General features: G+C 34.5%; 1 protein-coding gene across 1 annotated transcript in view; it reads right to left on the bottom strand.

Moving 5' to 3' along the window:
* Positions 1-13,385, bottom strand: part of LAMA2 (laminin subunit alpha 2) — a 923,420-nt gene that overhangs the window by 315,767 nt on the left and 594,268 nt on the right. Inside the window, exon 15 of the mRNA XM_056818751.1 lies at positions 1,174-1,285. Within this exon, the coding sequence (XP_056674729.1) occupies positions 1,174-1,285 (112 nt within the window). The remainder of the gene's footprint in view (positions 1-1,173; positions 1,286-13,385) is intronic.

Here is a 13,385-nt window from a genome sequence, read left to right as displayed (position 1 = left end):
GCTTTTACCACAAATTCACAAATTTCCCCAAGGGCATCACCACTGATTCCCTCTAGTTTTCCAATTACAATAAAAATGTTTGGCGTGAACATAATTCTAAGACCCATGTAGAATATAGAAACATAGAGTATTTCAAGGTATAAGGGAGCTGACAAGCAAATGTTTACAAAATCTGTATAAATGGCATTCTCTTTGTAGTGTTCTGAAGAGGAACATCTTGGCATTAGTGAATGTTTCCTTGTGGGCAGGAGTTTTGAAAGATTTAAGCTCTTATTTACTTCAAGTCATGCCATACTATGCTTCTGGACATATGCATATGTGAGAATGGTAGAGATTTCATGCTTGTTTGTTCATGCTTAGGGTATAAGCATACTTAGCAGCCTTTCAACAGCACTGCACTGGAAAGAAAAATACATAAAAGGGAAGAATCTATAAGAATAAATAAAAACATACTAAATTCAAAGGTGACTGGCTTGGAGCTTTAGGGAGGGGTATGTGCATAATATTAAAGAACACATCAATCTCAGGATAATCTAAAATATTCAGGTGCTCTAATAAACAACCCCTGTGCTTCAGAATCTCATTGCCATATAAATGAGAAAAGCTGTAGAAAAATTGCTGAAGTAAGATCTTCCCCCTTGATCTAATATTTTCTGAGCCTCTAATCAGTTTGCACTTTAGGTAATACATTGACATTTATTTGGGGCTGAAGCAGAGAAAACACTGTTACATAGATTGGGGAAAAACAGTAAAGGAAAAGAATTTCAGGGATAAGGACCTATTAATGATTAGGATAGAAATGATAAGAAATGGCCCCTGTAATCCCAAGGCATTCTAGACTTGGGTTGTATGCACATTATTTAATAGTATAGAGCTGATTTAATAGTCTCATAAAACTCTCAAAGAAATGACATGTGCTTCCAGAAGTGGATTCCAATGCTATGACAAAAAGAATGGTTATCTCAATAACACATTTTCAAATTTATACTTGAGAGCTATCATTTTGGGAAAATAAACATTCAATAATTAATGTGCTTTCAAATAGTATTTAACTAGATCTATTTGTATGTAACATGTGATGGGATGATGAAACAGATTCTTGAAAACAATGGGGTCTGTAACCTAGTCAGAATTATTTGGGATAAAATATTTAAACCCTCCTTAGAAACCTACCTCACAAGAGGAGCCACTATACCCTGCAGGGCACTGACAAAACTCCACTGCCTCTGCAAGGTCTCCATCAGTGGGATATGGCACAGCAGATTCAAGACCAACAGCTTCCAACCTAGTGTGAGAGAAAAAAATTTATTTAGAATCCACATAAAAGCCAAGCTCATAGGATTCACATGTTGACCTGGTAGTATAGCTATGGTCTACTAAGGATGAGGGCAATTCTCATTGTGGTGATTTCAACAGAGTGGGAATACAAGTGAAAATTTACCCTTTGTTTGAAGTTCATGGCATTTATTATATTAAGAAATGCCTGGTCAGTTTAAAGTGTTCGCAGAAAACTGCTAAATCATTATGAAATGCAGGAGGTCCATTCTTAGCCTGTGTCGGTAGGCTTCAGCTCTGATTTTTGTGGCCCAAGATACAAACAGTTGGAGGGATTTTATAACAGAAAACATTGCCACTTTGGACTAAACCATGTTAACTGTATTTTGGCATTCAGAACTGGTTATGTAGCTTCATTGTTTCCTGATTACAATCTTGTAGATTTTCAAAGCAGATCGTGTAGGGCAAAGAAATATTTAATAGCTGGTTTTTGCTTTAACATGTCACAAAAAGAAGCCAAGAAAATAATTTTGGTCTATTTTTCAGAAGTCAGATTTCAACAGCTCTCAAACTCATAGAACTATTAAATCTTGGTTAGAAATTATTTGACATGTTACTTTTTCCAACCTCTGAATGTACAAAATTCCTCTCTACAATATAACTGTGAAGTGTTCAGTTAGTCTCAGGCTGAAACTATCCATTGAGGAACTTGTACCTATTGAGGCCAACCATTACAATACTGAATGGCTCTAATTGATAGAGAATTTTTTCTTTATTTATCATTTCAATAGTTATGTAGGCCTTAATTATAATCTACGAAACTCCTATCCATTCTTTTCTTTGAAGAAAAAAAGAGAAAATTTCTTCCATATGTTATTCTTCTAAATATTCTATTGCAATTATCATATACTTTTTTTGAGTCTTTTCTAGGTAAAACATCTCAAGTTCTTTGAACTATTTTTTGACCTTATTTCTAGTCCCTTCACCATTACAGTTTCCCTCATGAGGATATGCTATAGTATTTAATATAATCTCCATGTATTCCAGCTATGGTAAAGAATACAGAACTATTGACTTTCTTAAACTCAGTATGGTCCTTCCTTTAATGCAGTCGAAGTTTGCCTTAGGCTCTTCAATATAAATTATACTGAGTTCTTTTTTCATGTAAACTGTTGTCTAAACTATTTTTTTCCTGTCCATTATGGTGCAATTGAATTTTTAACCTAAGTGAAAGACTTTACATTTATGCTAATTAATTATCTTTTTAGATTTCCCCCCTAGCTTGTCAAGTTTGTTTTAGAAACTGATTCTGTCATTTAACATGATTTCTATTCTCGGATTTTTTCCCTTATAAAAATTTAATTAACTTGAAATTCAGGTTTTCATTCAGCTAATGTTGAATAATATAAGCCAAGTACAAGAATCTGGAATATTTAACTAGAAATCTTCCACCACTTTGGCATTGATCCATTATGAAAACTCTTTGGCTATCATCATTTGGTGCCAGATATGCTTAATTATAATAGCATCTAGCCTATATATTTCTGTATTATCTACAAGAAGAACATGAATCAAGGCCAAATTATATCTTTAGCTTTCTCTTTATCATGGACAATTAGACTGCACAGTGGTTCAAGCACTGAGCCTGGAATAAGGAAGACCCAAGTTCAAATCTGCTCTCAGACATTTAATGAGTTGAATGACTGCGAGGAAGTCCCTTAATCTCTGTTTATCTCAATTTCCTGATCTCTAAAATTATAGTACTTTTCTGTTAGGATTATTGTGAAGGTCAAATGAGAAAAATGTATAGTGCTTAGCACATTGTCTAGAATACTGTAAGTGCTATATGAATGTTAATTATCATCATCATAATCCTCATTATCATCTCTTAGTGTAGTAAACCTGTCAATAACTTAAATAAGGTCAGCTGATATTACTTATTTTTTTAAACCCTTACCTTCTGTCTTGGAATAAATATTGTGTATTGGTCCCAAGACAGAAGAATGGTAAGGGGTAGGCAATGGTGGTTAAGTGACTTGCCCAGGGTCACACAGCTAGGAAGTGTCTTAGGCCATCTCTGAACCCAGGATCCCTAATCTCTGGGCCTGGCTCTCAATCCACTGAGCCACCTTGCTGCCCCTGACACTATTTATCCATGATGGAGATGACAAGACTCTTATTGATCACAACCTTAATGTTAGTAATAAATTAACTCATCTAATTACTTAATTATTCATTTTACTACTTCCTTTTTAAATGCCCACAAACTATTTTTCTAATACTATATTTCATCAGAAATCAAAGGTAAATTCACCAGCTCTAATAGGAGAACGCAATCCATCCTTCTCTTTTGTGGAAATTGATACTTTTATATACCAAGAGCACTATTTCACTTGTCCTGTTGGTCCAGAAAATTAATACATAGTATCCAGATTAAAACAATGTTTCATTGGATCTGCTTACCAAAGTTAACTATTGACTTTTAGATTGACATCATAAAAATGTAAAAAAATACATTAAAATTTAAGGAGACTGATAAAGTTAAATTTTTGGAATTCAAGAGTGGACAAAATGCTGCTAATGAAATAAAAATGTTTCAATAATTAGTATCCACAAATCACAAGTGTTTTCAAGAAAAACTCAGTTGATTTAGTTCATTTTTATAAACAAAAAGGTATTTGCTTGTTTTCATTGCCTACTAAAATGAGATTAAAATAAATGCAGAATATATTTAACAATATTTTTAGAAATGAAGAATCAAATGGAATCTAGACATTGCTAAGACTCCTTTTACATATGAAAATATTATCTAGTGTTGAGCCCTTTAAATCTAAAATAAGAAATCTGATTTAATTAAGGACATTTTGGTCTACTTTTGAAGTTAGTAAGAAATGCTTAATCTGTGTAGTGCTCAGCACTGTCAAACTTACAGGTTAAGAACCTCTACAATTTGTAGACAACACTAGTAAATAGAACATGTAAAGTTGTATGAAATAATAATTCTTAATATTATGTATGTAACCTAGGGATGAGACCTAATTAATTGCATAATATAATAATTATGATAGCAGCAACCACAAATTATGGATGAAACTTCCAATGCATAATATACCATTCTTATTAAAATGCAACTGCCTCACTCTCATACAAGCTACTTTCTGATGAGGGGGCTGGATCTACATTGATATCATTTCTACATCTGATTTCCCTTGTGATTAATGGCACATATTTGCCATATCCTTTGCCATATTTGGAGATATAGATGGTAGCCATGAATCAGAGCAAGGCTAAGTGATCCATGATAAACCAATGAACAATCTTATCTCTGTTAGCATCATGCTTTAACTTATGAAAAACTTTTCACAATTGTGGATGGTTATATTTCAAAGGCTTGGGAAATTTGATGGAGTATGAACTCTAGCAAAGGATTAGTTTTTACTACAGGAACATATAGGAAAAAGGGAGAAATGTAAAATCTGTGGCATCTATTAAGTCTGGCAAATGGTTACTACGTAAAAAGTTATTGACAAATGGTCAACCTCTTCTATTATAACTTGCCACCAAAGTGGACTAAAATGTTGGCATATGAGAAATGAGGGTTGCAGTTTCCTGCAAGCCAGAAGGAGTCATCTAGGTCATAAGGTGACACTAAATGTCTGGAAAAAGATATGAATTACTCATGGAGGTTAGGAGGCAGACAGTCAAGAAACACTTCCCATGTTCCTAAAATAATCTATTCCTTATATTCCTTCAACCAACAAGAAATGTTTATTTTTTTAAAATAGGAAACAGAAGAAAGACTTCAGTGGGCAGAAAAGGGAATACAATGCAGAACAGGAAAGGTTGGCATTTGTCAGAGTATGTTGGGGAGTGGAAGAGGGTGATACATAGGAGAAAAAGAATATAACAGTTAGCTTTATTTCTACAACTTAAAAAAATACATTTAAGGTTCTTGAAATTCTTCCTGATTTGTTTTTGAGATCTTCTGTTTTTGATTGATTTGCATTATATTTTCTTCTATTTTTTTTTAGTCTTTTTTGTATTTTTGTTTCATGTCTTATTGAATCATTCACGTCTATTTGGTCCAAATTTCAAATGTTCAATGAGGCTTGCTTGAGAAAGAAATGTGCTAATGTATTAATTCTTCTTACATATCTTTCCACCACAGGTCTGTATTTTTTTCTGATTCTTTCACCTACTCCTTTAATTTCATTTACTTAGGCAAAGGTAGCATGGTGGATAAAGCACTAAACCTAGAGTCAAGAAGACTGGTTTTTCTTGATTTTTAAAACAAGTTATTATTTGACAGTTAAAACATCCTAATTGTGGTTGAATGATTCTCCTGACCAGCATAAGACAAATATAAATTCTGACCCAGGTACCTATAAACATTTTTGGAGCCTATTATTCAGCCCCTCCCTAGAACATCCCAAATTTTAAATTGATGATAGCTAATGAAGAGCTGGTCCATCAGACCCTTAGCCCTTCCCCAAACTGGCAGATGAAGTTTTTCAAGTGCACCAGAAAAGTATTGTTATAGAATCTAATCTGTTAGCCACTCTGTGAAAGGACTCCTCAGGGCAAAGAGAATGCAAAAATCTATACACTGAATGTAGCCACCAGACTCAGGAATTCTCCCTTACATAAACTTCATAATCCAGGGTTCTTATATAAAAATAATACAATATATAAAAATAAATTCTCACACATTCATAGGAAGGTAGATTTCTTGGCATTCTTATGAAATCACTTCCCCAAGTGTCTGTAATGTGTGCTGGTCTTACTCATCTTCCCCAAAGAACAATTATATGTCTGTGATGACAGTGACTGGCAGAAGGAAATAATCACATGCTTCTTGTCATGGTCAAGTTTTGGCCATTTTTATGGTCAAATTTATTTGCTTCACAGCTCATCTAATAAATTACCATATCAACTGTGACAAGAGCAAAATAAAGTCAAATTGATATGAGGCATTTCATTTGGTTGGGTCTTTTAGATATAATCTTATGATTTTGGGAGATATATTACTTGTACAAAATAAAATAAAGGTAAATTTACATTTACATTAGAATATAGAATCACATTTCTGTCTGAGATGTTAGGAATTTTCTAAGCTATTAATAATAACTTGGGTTCTCCAAACTATTCTTAATAAACTAATAATTTGTCATTTTATATAACCTCCCTAAAATGAAGATACTGCCTGAATCTGAGGACCCAATGAGCTAACTGATAAAAAAATGTGACTGATTAGATGTCTAGGGAGAAGGGGAGAAAAGGCATTGATTGGAAAAAGGATTAAAACCTGAACCCCAGTCCAAGAAGGAGATAATAAAGGTAGGTCTGGATAATGAATTGGTGGAATTCCATGTGATTGGAATGACCTCAAGGAATTGATGCAGAGCAAAAGGACCAGAACCAGGAGAATATTGTACACAGAGACTGATACACTATGGCACTATCGACCATAATGGATTTCTCTAACTGGCAGCAATGCAATGATACCGGACAATTCTGGGAGACTTATGAGAAAGAACACTATCTGCATCCAAAGAAAGAACTGTGGGAGTAGAAACACAGAAGAAAAACATTTCCTTGGTCACATGGTTTGATGGGGATATGACTGGGGATGTAGACTTTATAGAAACGCTCTATTTCAAATAATAATATGGAAATAGGTCTTGATCAATAATACATGTATAAGCCAGTGGCATTGTTCTTTGGCTACTAGAAGGGAGAGAATATGAATCATGTAACCATGGAAAAGTATTTTAAATTTAATTAATTTATCTAAAAATTAAAAAAATGAAGGTCAGGGAAATGTTCAGATCTGCCCTTATCCTGATGGGAAGAAAATCAGAAAAGCTTAATTACAGGCATACCTCAGAGACATTTCAGGTTCAGTCCTAGACCACCAAAATAAAGCAAATAACATGAAATTTTTTGGTTTTCCAGTACATATAAAAGTTATGCTTACACTCAAGTATACAGAATATACAATAATATTATTTGTCTAAAATGCATACCTTAATTAAAATGTTAATATTGCCTATAATCTACAAAATGTACAATAGGATTATATTCAAAAAAGTACATATTTTAATTGAAAAATACTTTATTGCTAAGAAATGCTACCAATCATTTGAGCCTTCTGTGAGTCAACATTTTTTTGCTGAAGTGTCTTGCCTTGATGTTGATGGCTGCTGGCTGATCAGGGTGTTGAGTGTTGAACGTTATGGTGGTTATGGCATTTTCTTAAAATAAAACAACAGTGAAGTTTGCCATGTCAATTGACTCTCACTTTTTCTTGAACTCTTAGAAGCCACTGTAAGATTATATTGGCCTAATTTCAATATTGTTGTGTCTTAGGGAATAGGAAGGCCAAGAGAGAGGGAGAGACATGAGAAATGGCTGGTTGAGCAGTCAGAACGCACACAACATTTATCAATGAAGTTTTCTGACTTGTCTGGGCAGGGTTCATGGCTCCCCAAAATAGTTACCATAAAAATATCAAAGATCACTGATCACAGATCACCATAACAGACATAATAATAATAAAAAGTTTGACATATTGCAAGAAATTTCAAAATGTAACAAAGAGACCCAAAGAAAGAACATGCTGCTGGAAAAATGTCACTTTGTTTGACACAAGTTTGCCATAAACCTTCAGTTTGTGAAAGAAAAAAAAAAGCACAACACTTCTGAAGGCAAATAAAGTTAAATGCCATAAAACAAAGCATGCTTATTCCATCTGAACTCTGACCTCGAGAGTGGCAGTTGCTCCCTTTACAAATTAGTGGCAGCATGGAATAAAAGAGAACTATTTCGAAGCCAGAAAGATATTTGTTCAGATCCTGCCTCTCGCCTGTATTGACTGGGTGACCACATCATTCAGCTTCTCACTGTATTAGGCAAGTCTCTAAGATTATGAGCGACAGAGAAAGTATTAACTCGCATTTGTAGAGAAAATCCCCTCCCCCTTTACCAGTTTCTATCTCTAATTCTTTTGGATAAAGAAGAGACAGGTAGAAGAACATTAAAAATCAAATAATTTAAGAAAAAGAAATTTAAGAAAACATTTAAAATAAAGATATATGAGCAAAACTACCACCAGCAAACTGCCAAATTTCATTTGCCTCTTGAACAGATGTTCCTTTCCTTAATCTGCACAACCATTTTGAACAATGAGAAATTTCTACACATAAGCATCTTAGCCAGTAATATTCCACATTTGCATTTCCAGTGTTCCATTTGAATTTCCAGTGTTCATTAGGTTCTCCTATTTAGTAAATGTGATTTTAATGTGTTTAACAATTTTAAGTGTTACTCGTTGAAGAAAACTGCAGTTTATTTTTTCCCCGTGCTCAATGTGGTCATTTCTATTCTTCTATGTCAGACTGCAATCACTTACATCCATAATGTTGACAGTAATGGTGCCCTGAATTCTGGAAATGAATGAACTGTCCAAACCTTGTCAATTAAGCCAAATATGCAGGCTAACTATTCCTGTGTCTGACTTCCATATACAAACAAGATGTATTTATTTAATGAATTGAAAGGGCAAAGGGACACTCCTTAACATGGCAAGAGTTGAAGCCAGGTCATATATTTAAGAAATCCTGCCCTTATATTGGAATCAAGATTACTCACAATGTTTCTCTTATAGAATCCTTCATTGGATGTTGATTTCTACTAACTTTTCAATCAACAAATATTTATTAAGCAGGTATGTTCCATCAATATGCTAGTGGTTGGGGATACAAAGACAAAATAGATAGTAGCCCCTACCCTCAAGAGTTTACAGTCTAGTAGGGTAAGATACTACTCATATTATCTAACTCTCTACTATTTTTATGGGGGGAGGAGATTAGAAAGTGATATTTGGGGACAAAAGCACTATCAGCCAGGGAATCAGGAAAGGCTTTTTGCATAAGGCTGTACATTTTAGAAAACTAGAAGGAATCAAAGGATGTCATGAGAGCATGAGGAGACTGTGGAAATACACCCAAGAAGCAGATGTAGTATCATGCATGAAGAACAGGAAGGAAAATTTTTCCACTGGATCCAGTGGGGAAGCAACCTTGCCAAGAAAACCCCATGGATATGTATGGTATGTGGGGTTCCAAAGAATCAGACACAATTGAAAGACTGAATGACAATAAAATTTAGCCAGATTGCAATTTGATTGGAGGAGAATATTGGGTGATGAGACCTGAAGGGTAGGTTGGAATAAGAGTATTAAGGACTTTTTTTTTTAACTCTTACCTTCCATCTTGGAGTCAATACTGTTTATTGTCTCCAAGGAAGAAGAGTGGTAAAGGCTAGGCAATGGGGGTTAAGTGACTTGCCCAGGGTCACACAGCTGGAAAGTGTCTGAGGCCAAATTTGAACCTAGGACCTCCTGTCTCTAGGCCTGGCTCTCAATCCACTGAGCCACCCAGCTGCCCCCTTAAGGACTTTATATGCCAAAAAATGTTTTTATTGCAGAGTATAAGGAAGTCACTGTATTTTACTGAGTGGAGGAGTAGCAAGATCAAATTTCCATTTCAGGAAAATCATTTTGGTAGCTAATATTTCTTCTGTTTAATAACCCAAGTTCCCTTGATATTTGGCTCTTATTAAAATTTTCCACTGGATCCAGTGGGGAAGCAACCTTGCCAAGAAAACCCCATGGATATGTATGGTATGTGGGGTTCCAAAGAATCAGACACATTCTCTAGTTTAAAAACAATTTTCTATTTTTATTCAATATTGGTAGTCATTATTTTGTATTTAGTTTCAAATCCTTTTACTTATCATTATATCTCATTGTAATGCTAAAGTAGTAAAGACAAGAGACATTATGATTGAGAGCTTTTCCACACCAAAGACAATTAATCTTGACTACTGGCCAACACTTTAAAAATATTTAATTTGGAAAACTCAGATTCTGGGAAGGACCCTCAGAATTCATTTGTGTCCAACCCATCACCAAACAAGATAGTTTGTACAGTATCTCTGATGAACTGGCATCCAGTGTGCCATATAGGTACCCAAAATAATGACTAGGACTTTAGCATTAAAAGGGGGTAGCTATAGAAGTTGAGAGCTTATAGAAATGAAGGGGGTAGTTAGGTAATGCTTGTTTTTTGTAAGATGGTGTCATGTGCTTGTTTTTAGGCTAATGAGGCAAAATGAGGACAAAGAAAAAGTATTGATCAATAGTAGAAGCTACTAAAAGAAATAAAGTATGATGAGATCAAGGACAAAGAACAGATGAATTAATTTTGACAAGGAGAATGACTATCTCTTCTTCAGAAATTTACTGGAAAAGAAAGTAGAGTTGGCAAAGAATTCAGGGCATGAACACATTTTTCAAGAGTTATCTTGTATTCAGGCAAAGGTAGTACAGTGGGCAGAGTGCTGGTGATGGAAACATGAAGACATTAATTCCAATATGACCTCAGAGCCTCACAAGCTGTGTGACTCTGGGCAAGAGCTTAACTTATGTTTTAATCTCTTTATCTGTAAAAATGGGGATAATAGCATCCATGTCCAGGTTATTATTAGGATAAAATTAGATGTATTTGGGAAGCATTTAAAAAAATTCTTAAAGCACTATATAAATGCTAGCTATTGCTAGCCTTTAGTTTTGATTTTAATTTTCTCATCATTAATTTTTTTAATCCCTTCTGGCTGGCTTCACCACTGAAACCATCCTGTCAATTGCTAAATCCAAGCAATAGCAATGTCTCAGCCTTCATCTTTCTTGGCCATTTTGTAGATCTAAAACTTCTAATCACATTATTCTTCCAAATACTCTCTTGTCTTTAATGGCATGGTTCTTGCTCAGCTCTTTTATGTTTTGAGAGTCTGTTTTTCTTATTCTCTATTCATGGTTCATTATAATTTATTGTTGCTTTCAGTAATTTTTTAGTTGGCTCCAACTCTTCATAACCTTATTTAGGTTTTCTTGGCAAAGATATTGGAGTGGTTTGACATTTCATTCTCTAGTTCATTTTACAGATGAAGAAACTGAGGGAAACAGGGTTAATGGACTTTCCCATGATCACACAGCTAGCAAGTGCCTGAGATTTGTATTCAGGATGTGGAGTTTTTCTGACTTCTGGCCTGGTGCTCTGTCCACTGTATCAACTAGCTGTCCCATTATTTCCTTTCCTTCAATTCTCTTTTCCTCATTCCCATATTTTTAAAAAATATATTTTCCCCTTGTCGATCTCATCAGCTTCCATGGATTTAAAAATCATCTCAGTACAGAACACAGATAATTCCCAAATCTATATGTTTAGCCATAACCTTTTTCCTGGCCTCTCTAGACCTATACCTTCTAAACACTAAAATACCATCCATCATCATGATAATCAATGTAATCATTGTTATTTTCTTCTCTCCTCTCAGATCTTCATCTTCTATTTCAGGCACTCATCCCTGGACTATTGTTAAATTCCCTAATTAGCTTCCTTGATTTCAGCCTCATCTCTTCAAACAACTGCCAAATAATTTTCCTAATGTTCAGATCTTTCTAGGGCACTTGCCACATCCCTACTCAAAAAGGTTCCGTGACTTGAGAATAAAAATACAAACTCTTAGCGAGGACTTCTACTACCTAGCTCCAATTGACATTTCTAGTTTTATTTCATTTAGTTCTCCATCAAAAACGATGTTATGGCTGGTTGCGCTGCTGGCATTTCTTTAAACCTGACATTCCTTCTCCCAGCTTCATGCCTCTGCAGAGACAATTTTCTATGCTAGCAAGGTACTTTGTCCTCAACTCTGCATCTCAGAATCCTAATCTTTCCTAGCTCAATCTGGGTGCCAAGTCTTCCATGAAAACTTTCCTGATCCCAAACTTTCCCATTCCTCATTATTTGTACTTTATCTTTCTCCAAATTACCTTATTATATATTTACACATATCTAAACTCTTTGAAAGCAGGACTCATTAATTTTTGCCTTCCAATCTCTAGCTCTTTACATTGCGCCTTGTTCATAAGAGGCCCTTAATAACTGTTCGTGGAAGGTGTGAATTAACAAAAATCCCAACAATTTAATTCATTTTTTACTTTCATATTTCTAGTTCCTAGCACTGTGCCTTGTCCATTGTTAACCCTTAGCAAATGTTTATTGAATGAAGGAATTAAAAAAAAAAACAAAAAAAGCTACATGCATTAGAGATTTAATTTTTCTTCTACAATTCTTTTTTTTTTTTCCTTCTGCTCTCTGCATTTGGAACTATTTGGATTTTTTAGTGTTTGCCAAACTCTTACTATGAAATTTAGGGAAAAAAGAAAAAAATATTATCAGGTACTTACTATACACTAAACATGGTACTAGATATGCTGAGAAAAAAAACATGAGAAGAGTAGGATCATTCCCGGAGTAAAGAGACAATGTTTTTAAATCAATGGTTGCAAGGGAAGTATATTTTCATCTGAAGATTCATCATTTTTCATCAAAATTCCTGGAGTCACTGGGATTGAGAAAGGTCATAGGGCAGTTGCTTATCATACCTTTTCTATATACCATGATATTGATGATTAGTGATCCCAGAGCACTAGGTAGGAAGGTGGAAAGGGTGTGTTTGGGTAGGGAGAGTATATATATATATATATGCATGAGAGATAGTGAAATGCCAGGGTGAGATGTAAAAGGTGTTCTGAGGTTGGTCAGAAAGAGTGAATAGCTAAAATTGTATTTATTTCATTCTCTAGTAGGAGCAATTTAAAACCCAGAGTGGAGTTAAAAAGATGAATGGATTCAAAACATTTGCAATGCTCCTTTTGGGGAAGTTCCTTCCCCTAAATGTGTCTCAGTTTTCTTATGTGAAAAAATCCAGGAATCAGTGGGGAAAACATGGTGAACAGTATTTGCATGAAAATCAGTGAAGGGAGAAACAAGCTCTTTTATTCACAGATATAATAAAACAGTGACATCAAACTCAAATAGAAATGGGAGTCACTAAACCACACCTAAGGATCCCTAGAGGTGTATATTGACTTAGAAAAACATATGCTAACTATCTATATTTTCTTGAATTTTTATTTATTTTTGTTAAATATTTTCCAATTACATTTTAATCTGCTTCAGGATGTACTTAAGAGTATTGTGGGC

The sequence above is a fragment of the Monodelphis domestica genome, chromosome 2 (genome assembly GCF_027887165.1).
Source record: "Monodelphis domestica isolate mMonDom1 chromosome 2, mMonDom1.pri, whole genome shotgun sequence".
NCBI lineage: Eukaryota > Metazoa > Chordata > Mammalia > Didelphimorphia > Didelphidae > Monodelphis > Monodelphis domestica.
This window is presented reverse-complemented; position numbering and strand designations above follow the sequence as displayed.